This window comes from Geotrypetes seraphini, chromosome 7 (genome assembly GCF_902459505.1).
Source record: "Geotrypetes seraphini chromosome 7, aGeoSer1.1, whole genome shotgun sequence".
In the NCBI taxonomy this organism is placed as follows: domain Eukaryota; kingdom Metazoa; phylum Chordata; class Amphibia; order Gymnophiona; family Dermophiidae; genus Geotrypetes; species Geotrypetes seraphini.
The window spans coordinates 189,904,138-189,928,092 of record NC_047090.1 but is presented as its reverse complement, the minus strand read 5'-3'; the positions used below and the strand labels follow the sequence as shown (position 1 = coordinate 189,928,092).

The following is a 23,955-nucleotide window of genomic DNA, read 5'->3' as shown; positions in this document are numbered from 1 at the left end:
GAGATTGGTCTGACCCAGTAAGGCTATTTTTATATTTACTTTTAGGCTTTTTGCTCATGTCATCTTGCATCTCCATTTAGGTGCAAAAGACTGGCGACACAGCAGTTATAAGTTGGAATCTTAGTTTTGTGGCACATGCTAAAAATAGTTTGCTCAGGAGATTTGAATAGAATAGTGATGAATGTTAGAGTAACGAGTTTCCATTTGCTGTACAGTAAACTTCTGAACATATATGTTCATTAATACAGGACTGAACGAGATGCTTCAAACTGGTCCATGGATAAGCTGAAAGAACTGTTACTGGCAGTCAAAGTGGAGAATGAGGAAGGAAGCTGTGAGGTGACAGAAGTGAGTAAACTAGAAGGAGAAGCCTCCATCAACAATCGCAAGGGCAAGCTCATCTTCTTTTATGAGTGGAACATCATATTGAACTGGACAGGTGAGGGGAGTCTTCCTCTTAAACTGGGCCATGGTCAGGTGGGTAAAGAACAGATAGTGCTGCTTTCTGTTATGCTGAGATGTGCTTTATTTTTTTGTAGAAGTGCATTAATGCTTGTTCAAATTCTGAAACTGCCATTTCTTTATTGTCCCTCCAGACCGGCACAGAACAGATGGGTTTACACTTCTCTGCCAGCAGGGGGAGACTGAGAACACATTGACTTTCGGCAGTAGAACAAGAGGGCTCTGCAGTCCTATCTACAATCAGTCTGTTCTCAGGCTCCGGCAGGAAGAGGTGGTAAGCCTGTGCAGTCTTTCCTCGGATTGAGCTGGGGGGGGGAACTCCTTTCAGGGGCCATCCACCCTCGGGGAGTGTTACACTCAAGCAGCAGAGTCCCTCCCCCTATTCCCCACCCCAATTTTTTTCTTAGAGGTGCCACAGTTTGGCAAAGACCCTGTGGGGTCTGCGCCTTTGCTCAGTAAATTAGTATTTTTTTTTTTATTTGACAAAAAAAGTCCTGAGGCTGTGCCAGTATGAAGGGAAGTATTTAATTACCTTTAATTGCTTTTTATTAACAGGCAGTTTTGTGTTTTTCCTCCTATCGGTTCACAGTGAGCACATCTAAGAAATTGAATAAGTGCTCAGTGTGTTCCTGCCAAGCAGTTGATGCATTTGACATCTGCTCTAAGTATCCTGGCCGCTGCGAGGGTGAGTTCGTGTTGGCATTGCATGCCAGCGAGCAGGGTTTCCCTTTGCGTGTGCACTGCTTGTTGGCCATTGGCAGTGGGGAGGCCCAGACTTCCCCTACCACCCACATGGGTTTCAACAGTCATTGTGGGAAATCAGGTTTCCCTTACCACCGATAGTTCTGGGGATTTCTTACTGTGCCAGCTGATTTTTGCTGGCTATTTTTCTTTAGCATCTAGGCTCAGTAAGGCCTCTTTAGCACTGCCAGTTTCAGGGGGAGCATTTTTCAGCGGGAAGCTCCGCCATTTTTGCCTGTGACCTCCCTGTTTTAAAAAGGCAGGAACAGATTTCTTCCCGGCAGTGTGTGCTTTTCGTCTTGGCCATATACAAGGCTCACTTGCATATGGCTGGGGGTCCTGCATCTTCCACTGGAGTCTCCAGTTCTTCTGGGGGGGGGTCACTCCCTTTGGCCCCCGTCCAGCCCCCCTCCTCCATCCAAGCATCCGTGGAATGTTTCGTGGAATGAGGATTTTTTTTTTCTCACCGAGGACTCTCCTGAACTCTTGGGTGACTCTCTCAGTTGGGGAGGGGGGGGGTGAGAATGATGGCAGCAGTTGGTTGGGCTTTGGATCTGCCGATTGGCAAGTACGTTTCTGTTGTGCATTTTTTTATTTCTAAAATTTTTAAAGCGCTTGAACCAAAGCGGTTTCCATATAAAACACTCATAATTTTTCATCAGACACTACATTGCACATGTTATAAAAAGTCAGTTTAATATAGTATATTTTTCACTGGGAAAAGCTATAGGAGCTTATTCTTTAGGTGTCTTCAGTTTGGCTTTGGAGGTCTTTCAGTTGTTGCTGGTGGGAAAAGCTGAGCGAGTTTTCTCAGACAATGCCATAGCAGTGGCTTATGTCAATGGGGTGAGGGACCAAAGAGTTTTCTCATGGCGCAGGAGACATCCCTTCTCATGGAGTGGGCACCAGCTCACCACCTGGACATCTTGGCGACGCATATCGCTGGAGTGGAGAATGTTCAGGCAGACTTCCTCAGTTGTCATGTGCTTGATGCTTTTCAGTGGTGTCTTGGGCTAGAAGCATTCAAGTTGATCAGTCGTGAGGTCATCCGATCATGAACCTCATGGCTATGAGTGTCAACGCCAAGGTACAGTTTCTTCAGTCGGCGCAGGGATTACCAGGCAGAGGGGTTGGATGCTCTGGTGCAGGCTTGGCCAACGGATGGCCTGCTGTGTGTCTTTCCTCCATGGCCCATAGTGGGCAGAGTTCTTCGCATTGTGTCATGTGGGCTGTGTGATCCTGGTGGCTCTGGATTGGCCCAGGCACCCTTGGTCCACAGGTCTGAATTGCCTTCTCATGGCAGATCCTTTTCCTCTGCTCCTCTCAAATGATCTTCTCACTCAGGATCCCATTCCCACATTTGAGCTGGGTCCCTTTTCTTATGACTTGGCTCTTGAAAGGGATCACCTAAGCAAGAAAAGATATTCAGATAAGGTGATCTCTGCTCTTGTGAGCTCTCACCGGTTTTCTACTTCCAGGACTTATGTGAGCATTTGGCACTTTTTCAAGGTTTGGTGTTCCAATAGGGCAGTCATTCCCCTGCAGGCATCCCTGCCGCACATCTTGGAGTTTTTGCAGGATGGCCTGGAGCACGGCCTTGCCTGGTCCTCCCTGAGGTGGCAGCCTTGTCCTCTTATAGAAGTCTTTTGCGTGGTCGGTTGTTCTTTCTGATGTGATCCAGGGCAACAAAGTTGATTTGACCTCTGGTTCACCCGGTTTCAGTTTGATCTCAGAAATGGCTTTCGGTGCTTTTGGAGTTAATTTGTTCCCCACTCCCCCATGAGCCCCTTGGCTCCTGCACTCTGAAGGATCTTACTTTGAAGACCGGTTTTTCTTGTGGCCATTTCCTCCACTCTGTGTGTTGGAATTACAAGCCTTTTCTTGTTCTCCCTTCTTGCAGTTTACAAAGAAACGGGTGGTGTTGCTGCCTGTTCCTTTTCTTCCTAAGGTTGTTTCCCCTTTTCATGTGAATCAGACTGTTGCCCTTCAGTTTTGGGTAATCAGGAGGGCACTATAGAGCAGCGTCAGTTGCACAAGTTAGATGTTCGCGGTGTTCTCCATATTCATGCGAAACACTCGGGTTTAGGTGGTTGGATCGTCTTTTTATTCACCTGGCGGGCAGTCGTAAGGGGGAAGGTGTCTCTAGGGCTTTAATCATGCACTGGATCAAAGAGACTATCACTTTGGCGTACCTTCAGAAGAAACCAGTTCTGGATTTTCTCAAAGCTCATTCCACTCGGGGGTCAGGCGACTTCTTGGGCTGAGTCCTCTCTCATGTACCCGGTGGATATCTGTAAGGCTGCAGTTTGGTCTTTTCATTCTTTTGTCACTACCAAGTAGATGTTCAGGCACGTTTATGTGGTGGCAGCTCTTCAGGGTTCCAGCCATGATGGGTACTGCTTTGGTATGTCCCATCCGTCTGTGCCAGTCTAGAGGGACCATAAAGGAAAAATTGAGGTTCTTACCTGCTAATTTTCTTTGTTTTAGTCCGTCCAGGCTGGCATAGAACCCACCTTGTCATTTTTGTTCTTGTTTTTTTCACGAAGAGTCAGTTTTTTTCCTGAGGTGCCTTTATGTGGTTTTTTGGGGGGACTGTGCTAGGAGCAGCGGTATCTGGTTCAGCTGACAAAACTGTGGGGACACACTTTGGGCTTTGTTCTAGTCCAGGGATCTCAAAGTCCCTCCTTGAGGGCCGCAATCCAGTCGGGTTTTCAGGATTTCCCCAATGAATATGCATTGAAAGCAGTGCATAGATCTCCAGTGTTCCCTCTAAGCGGGCGGGTGTTGTGAGCAAACTTTTTTCACCGTGAGCCAAAAATATCGGGCGCCAGCAAGTTATGAGCCAACTCGCCCGATTCTCCTCTCGCCGCCCTGCCATCTGCCGTACGCCTCTTCCGATTGTGCGCTGTGACGAGAAACGTGTGCGCTGCGATGTAATATTTTGTGCGCCAGCGCAGCTTAGCGGGAACACTGGTTCAAATGGTTTTATTTATTTCCCCAAATTTATTTTTGTTATACGCATTGAAAATATTTGATATTGCGTTTAAATCAAAATCTCAATAAACTTGAAACGAGTGCCCGTGAGATTGTGGGAGGGTTAAATACTCAAAACTTAGAAGTTTTTGCTACGCCAGCTTTCTGGTATCTTTACATACAGTGGCGTACCTAGCATATGTAACATCCGGGGCCCATCATTTTTTGGCACCCCCCCCATCTGTAAGAAAAACATGATTTTTAGTAACAAACCACACGTCACACATGAGTACCTAGGAAAAGGCAGCATCTTACATATTGCAGTGAGCAGTACATCAATACACCCATTGTAAAACTAAACAAGCCAGACCAGCACAGATCAATCCTACACCGTCAATCCTAACAGAAAACACACAGAACACAGAAAACACCTTCGCCTAGTAAGGAATATGTAATCACAAACTAACCCCTCCCTCTTTTACAAAACTGTAGTGTGGATTTTAGCTACGGAGGTAACAGCTCTGATGCTCATAAAATTCTGAGCATCAGAGCTGCTACCACCAAGGCTGGTGCTAAAAACGCTTCACAGTTTTGTAAAAGGGGGGATAAAATAAAAATACATAGACAAAGGTTAAATTGAACCAGCAAGAAGCTGGACTCTGCATACAATGCTTCACAGAAACAGTGACACATGTCTCCTAAAGCAATAAATAAATAGAAATTTTTTTCTACCTTTGTCTTCTGTGGTTTCTCCTTTCCTCATCTTCTTGTAACTCTCTTCCTTCCATCCACTGTCTGCCGTCTCTCTTCCCCTATATGGCATCTTCTCTCCTTCTATGCCCCTTCCAGAAACTGTATGCCTCCCCCTTCCATCTCTCCTTTCACCCCATTGGTCTGGCATCTCTCTCCTCGCCTTCCCTCTCCCACACCTCTCCTCATAGTCTGGTATCTCCCCTTCCCTGATTCTCTGGCATCTCTCTCCTTTCCTTTTCTTCCATCTTTCGCTCCCCCTCCATGCTCTCACATCTCCCCCTTCCTTTTCCCTTAGACTGGCATACCTTCCTCCTACGCTCCAAGCCCTGGCATCTCCTTTAATTCCCTCCCTCATCTTCCTTCTCCCTCCAGCTGGGTACCGCAACACTCTTCCCTGCAGCTCTGCACTTCCCCACAATTGCCATGCTTCGGTTCCTCTTCTTCCTTCCTTCCTCCCCCCCCCCCCCCGCGGGACCCTGCGGCACCATCAACTCTTACTCCCTCTAATGTCGGCCCTGCAGCTCCAGACTTCCTCGCACCTTCTCCCCTCCCCCTTTGGATCGCTATTATTTTAAATGTTATAGCCGCGGAGCTGTATCCATCAGTGGAGATGTCTAACCTCGGCCTGCCCCGGAACTCTTACTGCAGCAGCCGCCCTTCTAGGCAGGAACAGGAAGTCACTGTTGCAGTAAGAGTTCCGGGGCAGGCCGAGGTTAGACATCTCCACTGATGGATACAGCTCCGCGGCTATAACATTTAAAATAATAGCGATCCAAAGGGGGAGGGGAGAAGGTGCGAGGAAGTCTGGAGCTGCAGGGCCGACATTAGAGGGAGTAAGAGTTGATGGTGCCGCAGGGTCCCGCGGGGGGGGAGGAAGGAAGGAAGAAGAGGAACCGAAGCATGGCAATTGTGGGGAAATTTGCGACGCGTGTGTGCGCTGTGAAGAGAAACTTGTGCGCTGCGATGTAATATTTTGTGCGTGAGCGCAGGCCAACGCAGCTTAGCGGGAACACTGTAGATCTCATGCATATTCATTGGGGAAATCCTGAAAACCCGACTGGATTGCGGCCCTCAAGGAGGGACTTTGACACCCCTGTTCTAGTCTGTATCCAACAGTGTCTCCTTTTTGCGTGTGTTTTCTGTTTTTCTAGTTATCAGTTTTCAGTTAAGTCCTGCTTGGCTATTTGTTAGACAGATTGTTGATGAGACTGTACAGCCCATTTATACTACCAAAAATTAATGTGTTCTCAGTCTCCATCTGCTGGCAGAGGAGCATAAACCCATCTGTCTGTGCCGGTCTGGAGGGATAAAAAAAAGAGAATTAGCAAGTAACAACCTAACTTCTCCATTTTAGCCATTTCTCAGTTGAAATATGATTTCTCTAAGCCAGGGCTTCACAACTCTGTCCTCGAGACAACCTGACTGGCTGGGTGTTTCAGGATATCCACAACGAATGTTGAAGGGACAGACCTAGACCCCCCCCCCATCACAATAGGGGGTGCCATGCTGAGGGGCTTGAGGATCCTTCATAAAGAAAAAAATACCCCCAAACTTAATGCATGGTGAAACACTGAGATTTGTGTCTCTTTGCTGTTCTTTACCTGTTGAATGCTGACCTCCTGTGTTTGTGGCTACTTCATAGGGTCCCTAATTAAGTCAATCTGGACAGCTCAGTGTTGCACAACCAAGCCTGATGTAAGGATTCCTTTAAAGCGCAAACTGCAGCAGTGGCATGTGCTCTTGGCAGCATGCACCCAAGGAGCAAGTCTTGCTCCTGGGGGTGACCACAAGGTCATGCGCCCATAGCTGGACATCTGTTTCTTCTGGGGCTTTGTTGGTTATTCCTGTTTCCCCAAAACCTTTTTTTAAAACAATTCCATATCTTCCACTGCCTCTTCCTCCCCAGTGAGTAATGCAGTGACATAATGCAGTGCTTGTGCATCAAAACATAGACTCTCTGCTCAAAAGAGCTTAGACCTCGATTCACTAGTGTCATCGATTGTCAGTAAACCTCTCTTTACAGGTTTAGCGATGATTGCTGCTAACAGACCTGATTCACAAAACAACCTACCAAGCGAATGATTCCCTAACATTTGCTTGGCTATTTTGCATCGGGTTTTACGATCCTAAAACCAGACTGCTGTAGACCTGCTGTTTTTTTTTTTTTTTAAATGGCACAGCTATTTTCCGTGTATTACACACACAAAATATCTGTCCCATAAAAAAAAAATCCCCCACTGCTGCGGAAAGGCCATTGGTGAGGCCCCATTTGGAGGATTGTATTCAGTTTTGGAGGCTGTATCTGGACAAGAATATAAGACAACTTGAAGTGTTCCAGAGGAAAATGACAAAAATGGTAGGGGGTTCGACCAAAAGGAGTACGAGAAGAGACTGGAAGACCTTAATATGTATAATTTGGAGAGGATGAACAGAGGCGATATGATACAGATACTTAAATATTAAATATTTGAAAGGTATTAATATGTATAGGACCAAATCTTTTCCAGAGAAGGGAAATCGTAAAACGAGAAGACATAAATTGAGTTTGAGAGGTGGTAGACCTTAGAGTAATGTTGGGAAATTCTTTTTCATGGGGAGGGTGGTGGATGCCTGGAATACCCTCCCGAGGGCAGTGGTGACGCATGAACAGAATATTGCTAATTAGAATATGAATGGGCAGATTTGCATAGTCTGAATCCTGCAAATGAGATGGTTTGTGTAGGCTGGAGTGAACTCAATAGCCACTCCAGTAGTGGGAATTTTAATTTAATCATGAAATCTCTAAAGCATGTAATTATAGGGCAAACTAGATGGACCATTCAGGTCTTTATCTGCAGTCATATACTCTGACTTTTTTTTTTTTTTGTACAAAATGGTTTGTTGCCCTTGCAAATAGCTCCTCTTAAGTTTTACCCATTGCTTTCCTACTTCCAGATGTTCCCATCCAGACAAAAATTCCTTGACATAATTCTGCATCTGAATGTGTGTTTGTTTTTTGTTTTTTTTTAAGTTTAGGACCTTCACTTTCAAATGCACCCCGTCTACGCTTGTCTTTAATATTGAACCACAGCATGCCAAATGATCAACCACAATAACATCAGAAGCACCTTCTCCCGCTTGAATTCCATTACCAACTGCTGCAGAGAATCCAAAATCTCCCTACTTCTAGGAGATCTGTAATAGGGGCCCCAATCGCCATTTGGCATATTAAAATATTACTCGGCCTTACCAGAGTAAGAATAAATTTCTTATCAAGCACTAAGCTGTAACCAGTATCTCTGGGCACCTGAAATGGTACAGTTCAAGGTCTCTGCATTCCCTTCCATCAACCAGAAGAGCTTTTTGTTTGGTCTGCACTGGAAGACTGATCCAAAAACCAGATCCTCTGTCCCTCATACAAAACTGCACTTACCTTTATATAATGTTACAAATCTGATTTCCATGTATGCATCCAGGAAGAATCATTAATGGTTTGGAGGAGTGGCCTTGTGGTTAAAGCAGCTGACTCGGCCCCCTGAGGTTGTGAGTTTGATCCCCAGCCTGCTCCCTGTGACTCTGGACAAGTCACTTCATTGTCCCAGGTACAAAATGCATACTTCTCTAAAATATGTTTTGGTTGGAACCACACAAAAAAAGCAGTATATAAAGTCCATCCCTTTTACCATTTAATCACATCGATATTCCAAGCATGCACAGTAAGCAGAAATTGGTCAGAAGGTAAAAAGCAAAATTTTACCTCCCATTTTGCAAACTTCATCCTACCATGCACTTAGAGTTCGTATCACTATAGATCTAACAGGAACTCTTAATCTAACATATGCATTTGCTTTCACAGACTGGTACTCTGTACTACTCTGCTCATCAGATATGGCACAGTTTAACATAAGAATTGCTATACTAGTCCATCATTCCCAGTATCCTGTTCTAACAGTGGCCAATCCAGATCCCAAGTAGTAAAACAAATTTTATGCTGCTTATCCTAAAAAATAAGCAGTGGATTTCCCCAAATCACCTCAATAATGACCTATGGACTTTGCTTTTTTAAGAAGTTATCCAAGCCTTTTTTAAACCCTGCAAAGTATGTTTAATCTCATTCCTCCCCCTTTCTGTAGGTTAATAATGGCGTTTAGTGAGAAGCACTGAATACTCGCCTCTACATAATTCATTACAGCAGAAAACAAATTTTATAATTTCCTTTAATATGCATGTATTACTACTTTGTATGCAAATCTGTTTCAGGTGTATTCATTGTGCATATCCTGATAATCTGGCTGGGTGCTTCCCAAGGACTGAGCTGACCCCTGCTGCACTAAATAGCAATAAGAATTTTCCTCTCTTCCTCTGGCACCACATGCTTTTCAGAGCAGCACTGACATTGCATGGTGACAAGCAGCTGAGTGCTTTTTCAACAATATTACATGGCAAAAAATTGATTGTTTTGTAGAGCTGTACCAAATAGTAAAATATACTATTTGGCCAAACTAGTATTCAACTGAATGCAAATAGCAAAATGGAACAATGGATATAAAAAGCAATGTGAAATTAGAGGTGTGTTTAGTAGGATTTAGCACTGAATCCCAGATTATTCATATTTGAATTTTAAATTACTATGTGGCCAAATACAAACAATTGGGAAACTATTTGGGGCCGAATCAAATAACAAATATTTTGGTTCAGCCCTAGTTTGTAATAGTACAACATTGCACTGATATGTCTTTATGATCCTTCAGGTACAGCCAAGTCTGGTGTGAAGTACAAGGGGCAAGTGGAGATCCCTAATCTCTCTGATGAAAATGATGCCAGTGAAGTTGAGGTAAATGCACTTTGAGCAAATGACCCTAAGAGTTGATATGAGTAACATTGCATGCTATGAATTTACTTTGACACTAGTACTTCAGAACATATCAACTCGTTATTTGTATAGGTAAATCCAGAGATAAGTGGATTGTGACCATCTACCAGCAGGTGGAGATAGAGAACACAAAAACAGAGCTCTGCCATTCATAGGATGGTAGGCTCCCAGGATGGATGGTCTTTCTCCAGCTCCTGGTCTCATCTGAAGCTTTGTGGGCTAGGTACAGCTCCAGGTGCAGCTAAGCTCCTGTTTTGACTATGCTAACTCAGTTGAGCAAGGCGATTAGGCTGCCTGGGTGCCTATCAGGGTATAGCTGGTGGTTCCAGTTCTTTACTTGTCCGCTGTAGCCCCATGGGATGTTTACCCTTTACTCCTACTTCCTCCTCGTATTAAAAAAGAAAAAACAAAATGTGTAAATCCAGCAGACTGCAGCAATTTGACGTTGGAGAGAAGGTTCTGGGCCAGCCAGGGGGGGAAAGCTTGTGGGCTGGCCGTGTGCAGTTGCACACGCCTGGCACATCCCTGTTGCTGCGGCAGGGTAGGGGTGGGGGAATGGAGCTTGTCTGGTAAGGTCAGCTTCGGGGGTGGGGTAGGGAGGAATTGGCGATGGTGGTTTCGGCAGGGAGAGAGGAAGAAAAGTTGGATTCATGGAGAAACAGATGTTGGTTGGGGACTGCAATGAGGTCTGGATGAGAGAAGCATGCAGGAAGCAGAAAGAAAGAAATATTGGATGCACAGTCAGAAGGAAGTGCAACCAGAGACTCATGAAATCACCAGACAACACAGGTAGGAAAAATTTTATTTTCAATTTAGTGATCGAAATGTCAGTTTGAGAATATTTGTCTTATTTTTCTATAGTTACTGAGGTGATATTGCAGTAACTAAACTTGTCCATGTATGCTTGGGGAGCCCACAGGTATGGTTTTTGTATGCAGGGCACCTGGTCAGATCAAGAAAAGGGATTTCACATCAACCTGTTGTAACTCGGGGCATTTCTGTATGCTCTTCAAACTTTTCAGAGCAGCCTTTCCGATCAAGTCCTATTTCGCACAGACAACCAAGTAGCGATGTATTACATCAACAAACAAGGAGGAAGTCAAGAAGTTAAGTACATTTGGAATTGGTGATTGCTCACAACATATTTCTCAAAGCTGTCTATGTATCTCAGAACACTTTAGCCAACAAAACTCAGCAGATTCTTCAACTACACAAATGGACTCAACTCCAAAGTGTTTACATCACATTTTTTCTCTATGAAGAACTCCTCGGATCTGTTTGCCTCTCCCCACAATCACAAATTGCCTCAGTATTGTTCCAGGCAGTATTCTGCTCAGTGCATAGAGGCAGATGTTTTTCTTCTGGATTAGACAAGTTCCTATATACTTTTCTTCCAATCCCTCTTTCTCAAGACCTTGGCCAAATTCAAGACTGAATTGGCCACCATGATCCTCATAGCTCCTCGATGGCCCAGTCAACTTTGTACTCCCTTTTACTTCAGCTGAGTGCCAAAGATCAAATTACCTTTAAGACCTTTCATCTCTGCTCACTCAGTCAAGGATCTCTAACATCCTAATCAGATATTGCTGCATTGCACAGCTTGGTACCTCTTTGCCTGACCTCAGCTTGTACAGCCTCAAAGATTAATGTCTGCCATTATAGCTGCTTCCAGAAAAATTTCTACTCGGCAGTGCTATCAACAGAAATGGACACGTTTCAATATGTGGCGTTCTGTCCACCAACAGGATGCTCCATCTTAATCTGGCATCTCATCCTCTTGTTTCCAGATTTATGAAAGGACTTTTCAAATCCAAACCTCCACTTAAGCCACTTCCAGTGGTTTGGGGTCTTAATGTAGTACTAACAACTTTGATGAAACTGCCATTTGAACCAAAGGCTTCCACTCATCAAGTTTACTTGGAAGTGAGTGAACGCCAAGCCTTGGTGGTGGACTCACCATTCACAGTATTTCATCATAAGATGGTCCTCCGCACTCATCCTAAATTCCTTCCAAAGGTGGTCATGAAATTTCATTTCAATCAATTCATTGTGTTTCCAGTATTCTTTCCAAAGCCTCATTCTCATCCTAGAGTAACAGCTGTTCATACATTGGACTGTAAATGTGTCTTGGCTTACTAAGTATAAAGGACTAAACCACACAAGATATCACCAACTGTTCACAGATTGGGAAGACCTGTAGCCAAAAGAATGATTTCCACATGGCTAGCGGTATGTATTTCTTTTTGCTATGCACAGGCTGAACTGCAGCTTGAGGGACATGTAACAGCACAAAGTTCAAGCTATGGCAGCATCAGTAGCTTTCTTACGTTCTACTCCCATTGATGAAATTTGGAAAGCAGCTACTTGGTCCTCAGTACATACTTTCACATCTCACTGCTGTCTAGAATCCTATTCCAGACGAGATGGTCATTTCAGCCAGGCAGTATTAACAATTTATTTTCTTCTTAATGGCCAACTCTCCCTCCATCCCATTATGTTCAGCTAGGGAGTCCCACATATGATGATAAGCTGCCTGCTTGTCCTAGGATAAAGCACAGTTACTCACCATAATAGGTGTTATCTGGAGACAGCAGGTAGGTATTCTCACATCCCTCCTACCTCCCCGAGTTTTCTTCTTAGCTTCGCTTACCGAACTTAGATACTGCAAGCCTATGTCAGGTGGGAAGGCACTCACAAAGTTTCTTAACTTAGTGACAGTTCACGTTCAATGCTGTCCATATTGGGCTCCGTGGACAATGTCACCCACATGTGAGAACATCTGCCTGCTGTCTCTGGATAATGCCTGTTACAGTAAGTAACTGTGCTATATAAAACCTGTGCTTATGTTAGAAATCTATCCTCTGAAAAACTTAATAAGTTAGAGGCAGCTGATGTCAATATTCAGCACTTCATTAATAAAATATGCTTCTGTTGTGCATTCCTTCAGTGATGGTGAGATTGCTGAAGTGTGTTAAAGAAAAGCTTGAGAATAGTAACGATCTTGTGAACATTGGAGGATATGGTGAAAATGTAAGAACTAGAGAATGACACGGTGGCGGTTACCCGCCGGAACGGGGAATGAAAAATAACAGTCGCTGCGGGGACGGGGACAAGAACATTCACCGCCCGTGGAGCGGTGAATGGTCTTGTCTCCGCAGTGAGGCATTTAGGATCGCGTGGTCCCCGCAGCCACTGCCCGCCCGTAGTGTTTAGCCAGCTCCCTCCCTCTACCTCACCTTAAATTCTGAGTTTGCCGGCTTCCATTTTCCTGAGCCGCACGCGTTCAAAAAGCCGTGCACGCGCAGCTGCGCGAGTCCATCAAGCTTCTCCTCTGACGCAACCGGAAACAGGAAGTTGCAGGAGAGGAGAAGCTTGATGGACTCGTGCAGCCGCACCTTTTTACGCATGCGGCTTGAGGAAAAAGGAAGCTGGCAAACTCAGAATGTAAGGTGAGGTGGAAGGAGGGAGCTGGCTAAACGTTGCGATCGGGTAGGTGGGGGCTGCTAGACCGTGAGATCGCGTTTGTTCCCGGCTCATACTAGGAAGGAGGGAGTGAAAGGAAAAAAAATTCTGGGCCAAGGGGATGAAGAGGGAAAGAAAGAAACCCACAGCAGGAAAGAAAGGGGAAGACAGGCAGGTGAGCCAGATGCTGGAAGCAGGGGGGGGGGAGAAAGAGGGAAAGAAGCTAGATGGGGTTGAAAAGAAGAGACACGCTGGTATGGAAGAGGAAGATAGGGGAAATCTGGACAGAGGAAGGTAACAGAAAGAGGGGAAATTATGTGCATGGGGCATAGGGACAGAGACATAAAGGGGACATGCCATGGGGATGGTATATGGACACAGGGGGGGGGGGGCAATGGCAGATACATAGGGGAGATATTAGAAATGGGGAAAATAGGAACACAGAAGCGAGATAGTTTGTGGGAATGGGACAGGAACAGAGCTTGCAGGCTCCAGCGGCTTGCACAAATTACATTGTAACGTGCCACGAAAAGAGGGAGGGAGGTAGATAGGCCACACGAGAGGAGCTGAAGGGTGGTAGAAAGGAACAGATTGTAAAGGAGGGAGGGAAGGGTGGTGGTGGAAAGGAATAGAACAGACATTGAAAGAGGGTAGAGAAGAACAGACCCTGAAGGGAAATGTGGAAGACAGAGTGGGGAGAAGATGCTGGAAGGGAAGAAGACAGATGCCAGACTATGGGGGGAGTGGAGGGAAGAAAATGGGTGCTAGACCAATTGGGGGAGGGTGAAGGGAGAGGCACAGTAACAGCAAATGGAAGACGCAGAGAGAAGACACACAGTGGATGGAAGAAATTGAATGAGAAGATGTGGAAAGCAGAAACCAGACAATAAAGGTAGAAAAAAAATTATATTTATTTATTTATTTTTTGCTTTAGGATAAAGTAGTATATTAGTTGTGTTGATAAAAATTTTAAACAAAGCCCTGCCAGTTGAACATCTCTTTCTCTAGTTCAGCAGCAGGAACTTTGATTTATAAGAAAGGAATAAGCTAAATATTACAGTACTAAGGCTTTTATGGATGCAGCGGGGACGGTGACAGGGCGGTGAATGGGATGGCAGTGGCGGTGACGAGGCGGTGAAAGGGATGACTGTGACGGGGCGGTGAAGGGAATGGTGGTGACGGAGCGGTGCAGAGGATGGTGGGACGGGGCGGTGACGGGGACATTCTCTAGTAAGACCAATTAATTGCTGGCATGGAACAACTTGCAGATCAGTGAGCATGAGATCATGGCAGTCTACTGAAACAATAGAATGAGTGACACTGGAAGAAGTGTTTTTTTAAAGACTGCCACTGTTCCTGCACCATCATCAGATAGCCAAAAACATCTAACATGCATCATCTTCTGTGTGTATTTGGTTAAGGGACTGTTTGGAACAAGTTTGTTTTATAGTGTAATGTTTGCGACACTCTTCCCCAGTAATTTGCAGTCTTGTCGGCCCCTTTTACAAAGCCATTGTAGCAGCTTTGTAGAAGGAACACTTTGTAAATATTGCGACTCTTTCCTCAGTTTTGCACACATTCCATAAATATGGCGATAGTTCCTGTGCAACATGACTGTCTGTCTTGACCATTGGGTAATTATCCTACCCAACCCACGAGGATATGTAGAAACCTAAATTAGTATCTTTCAGCTCCTCCCCCCCTTACACTCTGGACTGTGCCTGAACTCTTTAATTTCCTACAGTAAGTATGTAGGAGCCCTTTCTCTTCTGCTTGTATAGTTTTTTGGTTTGGTTCCCCCCCCTCCAGACGAAGCTTTTTTGTGCTGCAGAGGGGCTCGGCACCCCAAGACATTTCTAGCTGCGAGAAGAGGCTTCAAGTGGAAATCTGTAGTCCACAAGTTTTGCTTGATTACTGTGTGGCTAGCCTCCTGTTTCAAGTTTATTGCATTTGATATACCACCTAAATGTCAGCTAGGAAGTTCAAAAATTCCCCCTTGGGAGCTTGCATGCCCCAAGTTCATCTTCAGTGAGCTTGAGCTGCTCACCCCAGATTTTGTCTGCGGTGGGTATATGCAGGTTGCACAGCTCTGGGTGGATTTTCCAGGATTGGGGCCGACTGTGCTTCTTCCTTCCCACTGCTTGCAGGCTTCAGTGAGGGGTCCTGTTCCAAAGAGGGGTTGGATTGCTGTCTGATATGGGCCATTTCAGTGCTCCCCATGCTTGTCTGAGGCAGAAAGTCTTCTCATACCTCTGAGGTTTTTGCAGTAAGGCACTATTGGAACATCGGGGAGGGAGGGAGTGGTCCTTCAAAAATGGGTTTTCTGGGTTCCGAAACCAGGGTTTTAAGTCCCCCACCTTTTCAAACCACTTTTCAGACTTTTTTGCACTTTGATCTTGGATCTCTTCTGTACCTCTCCGGCAGGAAAGTGGGACAAAGTGGCCAGAATCTTGGCTACTGTGCAAAGGCTACTGGACCTAGGTGCCATAGAACCAGTGCTCGGAAGAGTGGGGCTTGGGCAGATACACACCTTCACCAAGATAATGGTGGTAGTGGCAGCGCACCTCCACAAGGAGGCGATACAGGTTCATCTGAACCTAGACAACTGGCTGATACAAGCTCCTTCAAAAAACAGAGGGGATCAAAACTGTTGCCCGGGTGGCTTAGTTTCTGCAGAGCTTGGGCTGAGTGATAAATTACAGGAGAAGCCATTTTCAGCCTTGCTAGTCTTTAGACTATCTGGGTCTCCTCTTCAATACAGCACAGAACAAGAGTATCTCTCTTACAGAGGCATGCAGAATGAAGCTTTAGGGTCAGTTCTAGTACATGGAGATAGAAGCCCCATCCACATGGCACCATTTGCAGCTGCTGAGGTCCATGGTGGCTACAATAGAGATTGTGCCTTGAGCCAAGGTTCGAATGAACCTACTCCAGGAGGCGGTGCTCTCACTGTGGCCCCTGCAACTGGATCTGCTGGACCTTTCACTGCCATGGACATCCACAGCTCTGCGCAGCTTGGACTGGTGCTTGAATCTACAGCGTCTTGTCACAGAGGATGCCTTGTCAAATCTCCTCTTGGGAGATCTTCACAATGCATGCCAGCCTGTTTGTCTGGGGGCTTATTGCCAGAGGCAACTTATTCTGGGCATTGGTCCATTAACCATTTGGAGGTGAGTGATCTGGCTGGTCCTTCAGGCTCTGGAAGCTCTTTTCAGGAGCAAGGTAGTCTGGGTATTCTTAGAAATGCTACCACAGTGGCCTATGTCAGGCAGGGAGGCACTAGAAGCAACTGTTGAAGCTCATATGCTGTTTTGATGGGTGGAAACTCACCTGGTGTGTCTCTGCAGCTCATGTAGTTGGTGTGGACAATGTCCAGGCAGACTTTGAGTCGGCAGACTTTGGATCTGGTGGAGTGGTCTCTCTCTCAACAGGCCTTTGATCGCATTGTGGGGCACTGGGGGGATCCATTCGACCTCATGGCCACTGTTTCAAACAAGATTGCTTGGTTCTTCAGTTAAAGACCTGAGCCAGGAAGGGCAAGGATGGACATGCTGGTCCAGCCCTAGTATCTGAGCTGCTTTATGTTCTCTCTGTGGCTTTCCTTCACAAGATTGCTGCCTACAAGGGACAGGTGATTCTAGTCACTCTACATTGGCCACAAAGGCCTTGGTATGTAGACAGTGTATCTGCAAGTGAACAGGGGTCTTCAATTGCCCTCCAGTGGCCCTGTCTCGCCAATTTCTGTCTCGGGGGTTGGCGGCATGGCTATTGAATGCTTTGCTCTAAAGCATAAAGAGTATTCTGATCTGGTGATCGCCTCCCTCATGAGTTCCAAGAAGCATTCTACCAATGCGAAAGCTTGGAAATGTTTCCAGCACTGGTACAGCCAATAGCAGACTGATTCTTCAGAGGTGCCTATTATATACAGTGCTGCAGCATTTTTACATGAGGAGTCTAATGGTGGCATCTCTCAAGGTCCAGGTCACTGACTTGTGCTTTTGAGTTAGGTTGCTAGTCTCTAGCATCTCATCCAGGTGTGTCCAGGTGTTTGAAGGGGGCTTTGCTGTAATGGCCACCTGTACATCAGGCTTTCCTATCTTGGGGTCTCAATACTGTCCTCGGAGCCCTTGCTCAAGCTCTCTGAGCCTTTGGAAGAGGCCTCGCTCACAGATCTTATGGTTGACCATGTTTTGGTGGTCATTGCCTTGGCCAGAAGAGTATCTGAGTTGCAGGCCTTGTCCTGCAGGGAATCATTCCTCTGAATATCGGAGACAGGAGTATCCTTGCACACTGTTCTTTCTGCCAAAAGTGGTTTCCACGTTCCATGAGAATTGGGAAGTATTCCTTTTGGCCTGTCAACAGGAGTGAAGAAGGAAGACAGAATTCTGCAGCATCTAGATGTTCATAAGAGTCCTCTATCGGTGCTTGGAGGTGACTGATTTATCTGCTCAAGCACCTGTTTGTACTCACAGGGGTGGCACGCTGAGGGAGATTGGCCTCAAAAGCTATTATCACCAGGTGGTTCCGGTGTGCGATTTCCTCTGCATATATTGAAAGTGGAAAGCTCCCTCCAGCGGAGATCGGGGCCTATTCAACCAGAGGTGTGGTGGCTTCACAGGCAGAAGTAAAGCCAGTCTCACCCGAGGAGACTTGTAGAGCTGTGATGTGGTCCCACCTCGATTCTTTTACCAAATTCTACCGGGTGGACATAGCGGCAAGAGTGGACTCTGCCTTTGGTGCTGCTGTGCTTGCAGTAGGCTCACAGGTCCCACTTTCTTCTTAGGGGACTGCTTTTGAACATCCCACTGGTCAAGATTGATGGTCATGTTGCACAGGAATGAAAGATTAGATTCTTACCTTTGCTAATCTTTCCTGTAGACATGACTGTCTTGACGTCTGTCTAGTCAGTTGGTAAGCCTGCTTTCTGCTTTAGTCTCATCTAGATGGTCAGATGACTTTAGTTTCCTTTGTGCCCCTGGGGGTTCAGGAGATGATTTATAGAGGTACTTTGTTTACAGTGTGCTGTATTCTAAATGCAGCTGGTTCATGCAAGTTTTGCATTCGGTGTTGCTTGTTCACTATTTGCTGGTTAACTTTCTCTTATTTCATACCGAGCAGAACAAAAGTGTATTGCAGAGGCTGCTCACCGTGTTGCCTGTTTTTCCAGGTTGATACTACCAGGCTATTCAACTGCTTTGGAATGGACTGAGGTCAGACACAACCCAGAGTGTAAGGGGAAAGAGCTGAGATGCAAATTTGGGTTTCTACAAATCCTTGCAGGTTGGGTAGGATAATTACCCACTGCTTAAGACTGATGCTTCTATCTACAGGAAAGATTAACTAAGGTAAGAACCTAATTTTTCAATCAGCTGCTGTTGGTGTAAGATTAGTTGGCAATTTTTATTGTAATTATAGTCTCTTTCTGACTTTAACATCACTGAACTATGCCTGGTCCCAGTGACTTTGTATAAAGGATCTTGTACCTGTATTTGAGCTAAGATGGGTCACCTTTTTTTCTCCTGGAATTAACCAGGCACATAATACACATTTTGTGTACTAAGCTATTTAGCCTGCTGGAAGGTATAGCCTGAATTGTAAATACAAGTTGTTTCCCATAGATCTGTGCAAGTCTTCTTAAAGATGAGCCACACACACAGTTACTGGTCTTCATGAAGAAGGAAGGGGTGAAGAGAATTAGAGCTGCAGTGGCCACTTACATCACTTCACTGAAAACAGGTAATGAGTCAGTGTTGCACTATTTCCTCTTAGTATAACACAGTAGGCACTTATTTTTGTGTTTCTGAAGGTTTGCTTATAGCTGTTTTGTTTTTGGGTGTGTGTGTGTGGGGGGGGGGGGGGGGTCCCATTACATTCCAGAGATCAATCCAGAGACTTGTGGATTATGTCCATCTAAATAAGCAAAGTGCTTTTGTCTTAAGGGTCCTATGCTACAGTGGATGGAAATAGGCTGGGCCGCTCTGTCCAGTTCAGCTGGGAGTTTACCTGGGCAGCGAGGTTCCCCTTACTGCCTGTTCCTTGTTCCTGCTGCCTTGCTTTTTGTTTCTGTACCTTCCCGTTTAAAAGCCTCTTAAACAGTTATAGATGAAACATGAGCTTAGATTAATAGGTAGTTTGTTCCAAAAGATTGTAAAAAGAGAGAATGAGCACCTTTTTTTAAAGGGTGGAAGTAACAACTTGTATGCATTAAATCAAGTTTCAAGTTTATTGAGATTTTGATTTAAACGCAATATCAAGTATTATCCCAGGACAAGCAGGCAGCATATTCTTAACGCATGGGTGACGTCACCGACGAAGCCCCGGTACGGACCTTTTTAACTAGAAAGTTCTAGTTGACCGCACCGCGCATGCGCGAGTGCCTTCCCGCCCGACGGAGAGCGTGGTCCCCAGTTTCTTCGTTTCCGCGGAGCAAAGAAGACGCATGTGCTTTCAACGGCCGTTGAAAAGCTAGTTTCTGCCTTCCCGCTCGCGTAATTTTTCGTTTTTCTTCTAATTTTTCCTTTCGGATTCCCTATTTTTACTTACAAAAAAAAAAAAAAACTCGTCCAGTTTTCTTTATTTTTTCAGGCCGGCCCCGGCGGGGCCTGTTGCCACCATACAAGCCTCCGGATTCGATTTTGCGGAGGCCGTGTTTCCCTTCATGCCCCCTCAACCGGGCTTTAAGAAGTGCCAGCGGTGTGCACGCTCGATCTCTCTCACCGACCCGCACAATTGGTGCCTGCAGTGCCTGGGTCCAGAGCATCGGGCTGACTCTTGCACCCGCTGTGCTACGCTTAAAAAGCGCACATTAAACAGGCAGATCCAGCAAAATCTTTTATTCGGTACCGGATCTGCCATGGAACCTGCTGCGACGTCGACGGCACCACAAAAGTCGGCACCCACGACGTCGACACCACCTGACCCTTCTTCGGTGTCGTTGGGCCAAGGTAAGCCGGCTAAGAAGCCTTCCACTTCCCTTGAGCGCCCTCCTGCCACGGTTGCGACACCGGCCCTCCCGGCACCGCACCGACCCCGCAAACGCTTCGCTCCGATATCGGTGAGTGCCTCATCATCGGCCTCCTCATCGCCGGAGCGTAGAGCGGCACCTATGGTACCGAAGAAGAAAAAAGCGGTACCGGTGCCCCCCCTGGATGACCGCATCGCGGCCATACTCCAAAACCAATTACAGGAGCAGCTCCAGCAACAACTCCAACAACTGTTGCCGGCGTTGCTGGCACCGCACCTTCCGGTACGGGACCGGTCCGAGCCTCGCACTGTCCCATCGGTGTCGACTCCCCTCGGTACCGATTAATACCTCCATGCCTGTGCTCTTGGCTGAAACACCTACAGTGCATACCCGTACTGCTGCCGACCCTTCCCGGTCCCAGGAACGACATCGGTCTTCCTCTCCCAGTACCGCCTCGGTGCGCTCAGGCAAATCTCTCTCAAAGACCCGCCATCCCGAGCCTTCCACACTGATGTCCAAACGTGCACACCCTGACGTTAGAGACCCAGACTTGTGGGAAGACTCCCCGCACGGTACCGAAGAGGATGCTTCGTCAACCGACGAACCCTCCATGACCGATACCGCCTCAAAACCAGAACAATCCTCTTTTTCTAAATTCCTTAGGGAGATGGCAGCAGCTCTTTCCATCCCCTTAGAGTCCGACTCTAAAAAGTCTCAGGCTTTCCTCGATGCCCTAGACTTTGAGCAACCTCCCAAGGAATTTCTAAAGTTGCCCGTCCATGACATCTTACGGGAAACTTTCTATAAAAACTGGGAGACTCCCCTCACTGTTCCCGGGGCCCCTCGCAAATTGGAAAGCTTGTACCGGGTTATTCCAATCCCAGGGTTTGACAAACCTCAATTGCCCCACGAATCCCTCCTGGTGGAATCTACTTTGAAAAAGTCTCAGGGTTCCAGTGTATATGCCTCCACCCCTCCTGGCAGAGAGGGAAAAACCATGGATAAATTTGGTAAGCGCCTTTTCCAAAATGCCATGCTAGCCAATAGAGCCAACAACTACACCTTCCACGTTTCCTTCTATATGAAGCATCTGGTGCAACAGCTCTCCTCCTTACAGAAATACCTTCCTGAACGTAAGGTCCCTCTTTTCCAGCAACATATTTCCAGCCTCCTCCAACTCAGGAAATTCATGGTTCACTCCATCTACAACTCATTTGAGCTGACCTCTCGTGCATCTGCCATGGCGGTGGCCATGCGACGTTTGGCATGGCTGAGAGTCTCTGACCTGGACATTAACCACCAGGACCGCCTGGCTAACGCACCTTATCTGGGTGATGAACTCTTCGGAGAGTCCCTGGACTCAACAACCCAGAAACTCAGCACATGAGACCAGGTGGGACACTCTGATTAAACCTAAAAAGAAGACTCCACCTGCTCGCACCTAAAGACAGCAGTCTTCATACCAGCGCAGGTTCTCGGCCAGAACTCTCAACCCGCCTCAACAGCAGCCTCGCCGACCTCGTCAACATCATCAATCTCAGGCTCGCTCACAGTCTCACCAACCTGCCAAGCCTCTCCCTCCTTCAAAACCATCTCAGCCCTTTTGACTTTTTCCTCCAGGGCATAGCCAGTCTCCCACCATCATTGCCTCTTCCTCAGCCTATCGGAGGTCGCCTCCAAATCTTCCTCAGCCGTTGGGAGTAGAGAGCTGCATGGGAACGGGGACGACGGGAATCCCGCGGGACCCGCGAGCATCCCGCGGGTTCCCCCTTTGGGTCACGGGGATCCCGTGGGGACGCCCCTAGGGTCGCGGGGATCCCGTGGGGACGCCTCCGAGGGTCGCGGGGTTCCTGCGGGGCTGGATGTACTCAGTCGCGCGGCTCTTCTCCCTACCTTCTCTGCTTGCAGCACAGAGCCGAACGGAAGTCTTCCCGACGTCAGCGCTGACGTCGGAGGGGAGGGAGGGCTTAAACAAAGCCCTCCCTCCTTCCGACGTCAGCGCTGACGTCGGGAAGACTTCCGTTTGGCTCTGTGCTGCAGACAGTGCAGGTAAGGAGGAGAGTAGCCTCGCGGTTCGAGTGGCTACCAAGGGAGGGGGCGGTCCACCCCGCCACACCCTGCCCCGGTTGCAGCACAGCCGGCCAGGTCCCCTTACTTTTGTGGCACTTCCCCGACCGACCGACAACAGCCCCGGTCCGACAATCCTCCCTGCCCTGTAGCCGCGAATCTAAATTATCTTCTTACAGCAGCTGTAATAAGGTAATTTAGATTCGCAGTTAAGGGCAGGGAGGTTTGTCGGACCGGGGCTGTTGTCAGTCGGTCGGGGAAGTGCCACAAAAGTAAGGGGACCTGGCCGGCTGTGCTGCACCCGGGGCGGTAGAGAAGGAGTGGGGAGAAGGACGCTGAAAGGCCATGGGGAAGACGGGAGGGGGGTGGAAGACGGGAGGGGGGGGAAGGACTCTGAAAGCACTTGAAGACAGAGGAGGGAGAAGGACGCTGAAAGCACATGGGGAATACAAAGGGGTGGGGAAGGACGCTGAAAGGCCATGGGAAGGGCGGGGGGGGGGAGGACTCTGAAAGCACTTGTGGAAGACAGAGGGTGGAGAAGGACGCTGAAAGGACATGGGGAAGACGGGGGGGGGTGGAGAAGGACGCTGAAAGGCCATGGGGAAGACAGAGGGGGGAGAAGGACGCTGACAGGACATGGGGGAAGATGGGGGGAGAAGGACGCTGAAAGGAAATGGGGAAGAGAGAGTAGGGAGAAGACGCTGGCAGGGAAGAAGACAGATGCCAGACTATGGGGGGAGCGGAGAGAAGGAGATGGGTGCCAGACCAATTTGGAAGGGGGAAGAAAGGGAGAGGCACAGTAACAGAGCAAATGGAAGATGCAGAAGGAAGAGAGACAGTGGATGGAAGGAATTGAATGAGAACATGAGGAAAGCAGAAACCAATTCTTAAAAAGGGCTCTGGAGGTGAACTGGAAAAGTAGACCAGTGAGTCTGATATCAGTGCCAGGCAAAATGGTAGAGACTCTAAGAGCAAAATTCTGGAGCGTATACATATGCATGAATTGAGACGCATCAACACAGATTTAGTTAAGGGAAATCTTGCTTCACCAATCTACATTTCTTTGAAAGAGTAAATTAACATTTGGATAAAGGTGAGCTGGTTGATATTGTGTATTTGGATTTTCAAAAGGCATTTGTACAAGTGTCAACGCCAAAAACACCCCGCTTTTTCAGTCATGGCCAAGGGATGGTCTGTTGTACGTGTTCTCCATGGCCATTAGTGGGTAGAGTTCTCCACATTTGTCATCCAGGCCTTGTGATTCTGGTGGCCCTGGGTTGGCCTAGGCACCCATGGTTCGAAGACCTGGTGCTGCATCTGGTGGCACCCAACCTTCTGACTCGGAGTCCCATTCCAATGTTCAATCCAGGTCCCTTTTGTCTTACGGCTTGACTCTTGACAGGGAATGCCTAGGTAAGAAGGGGTATTCAGATAAAGTAATCTCAACCCTGTTGGAGTCCTGGAGACTTTCCACTTCTCGGGCTTATGTGCAGGTTTGGCGTGTCTTTGAGGAGTGGTGTGCTGCACGTGGAGTGGTCTCTCGCACTTCTCTGCTTAACATCTTAAGAGTTCTTGCAGGATAGCCTGGACAGGGGCCTGGCTTGGTCTTCTCTCTGGGTCCAGCTTGCAGCCTTGTCAGCCTTTTGTGGGTTTTTATGAGGACAGCATTTGACTGCCATTC

At 47.1% G+C, this 23,955-nt stretch overlaps 1 protein-coding gene across 1 annotated transcript in view; it reads left to right on the top strand.

The window, feature by feature from the left end:
- Nucleotides 1-23,955, top strand: part of AHSA1 (activator of HSP90 ATPase activity 1) — a 73,113-nt gene that overhangs the window by 26,096 nt on the left and 23,062 nt on the right. Inside the window, exons 2-4 of the mRNA XM_033952371.1 lie at nucleotides 249-439; nucleotides 9,660-9,742; nucleotides 18,862-18,979. Of these exons, the coding sequence (XP_033808262.1) occupies nucleotides 249-439; nucleotides 9,660-9,742; nucleotides 18,862-18,979 (392 nt within the window). The remainder of the gene's footprint in view (nucleotides 1-248; nucleotides 440-9,659; nucleotides 9,743-18,861; nucleotides 18,980-23,955) is intronic.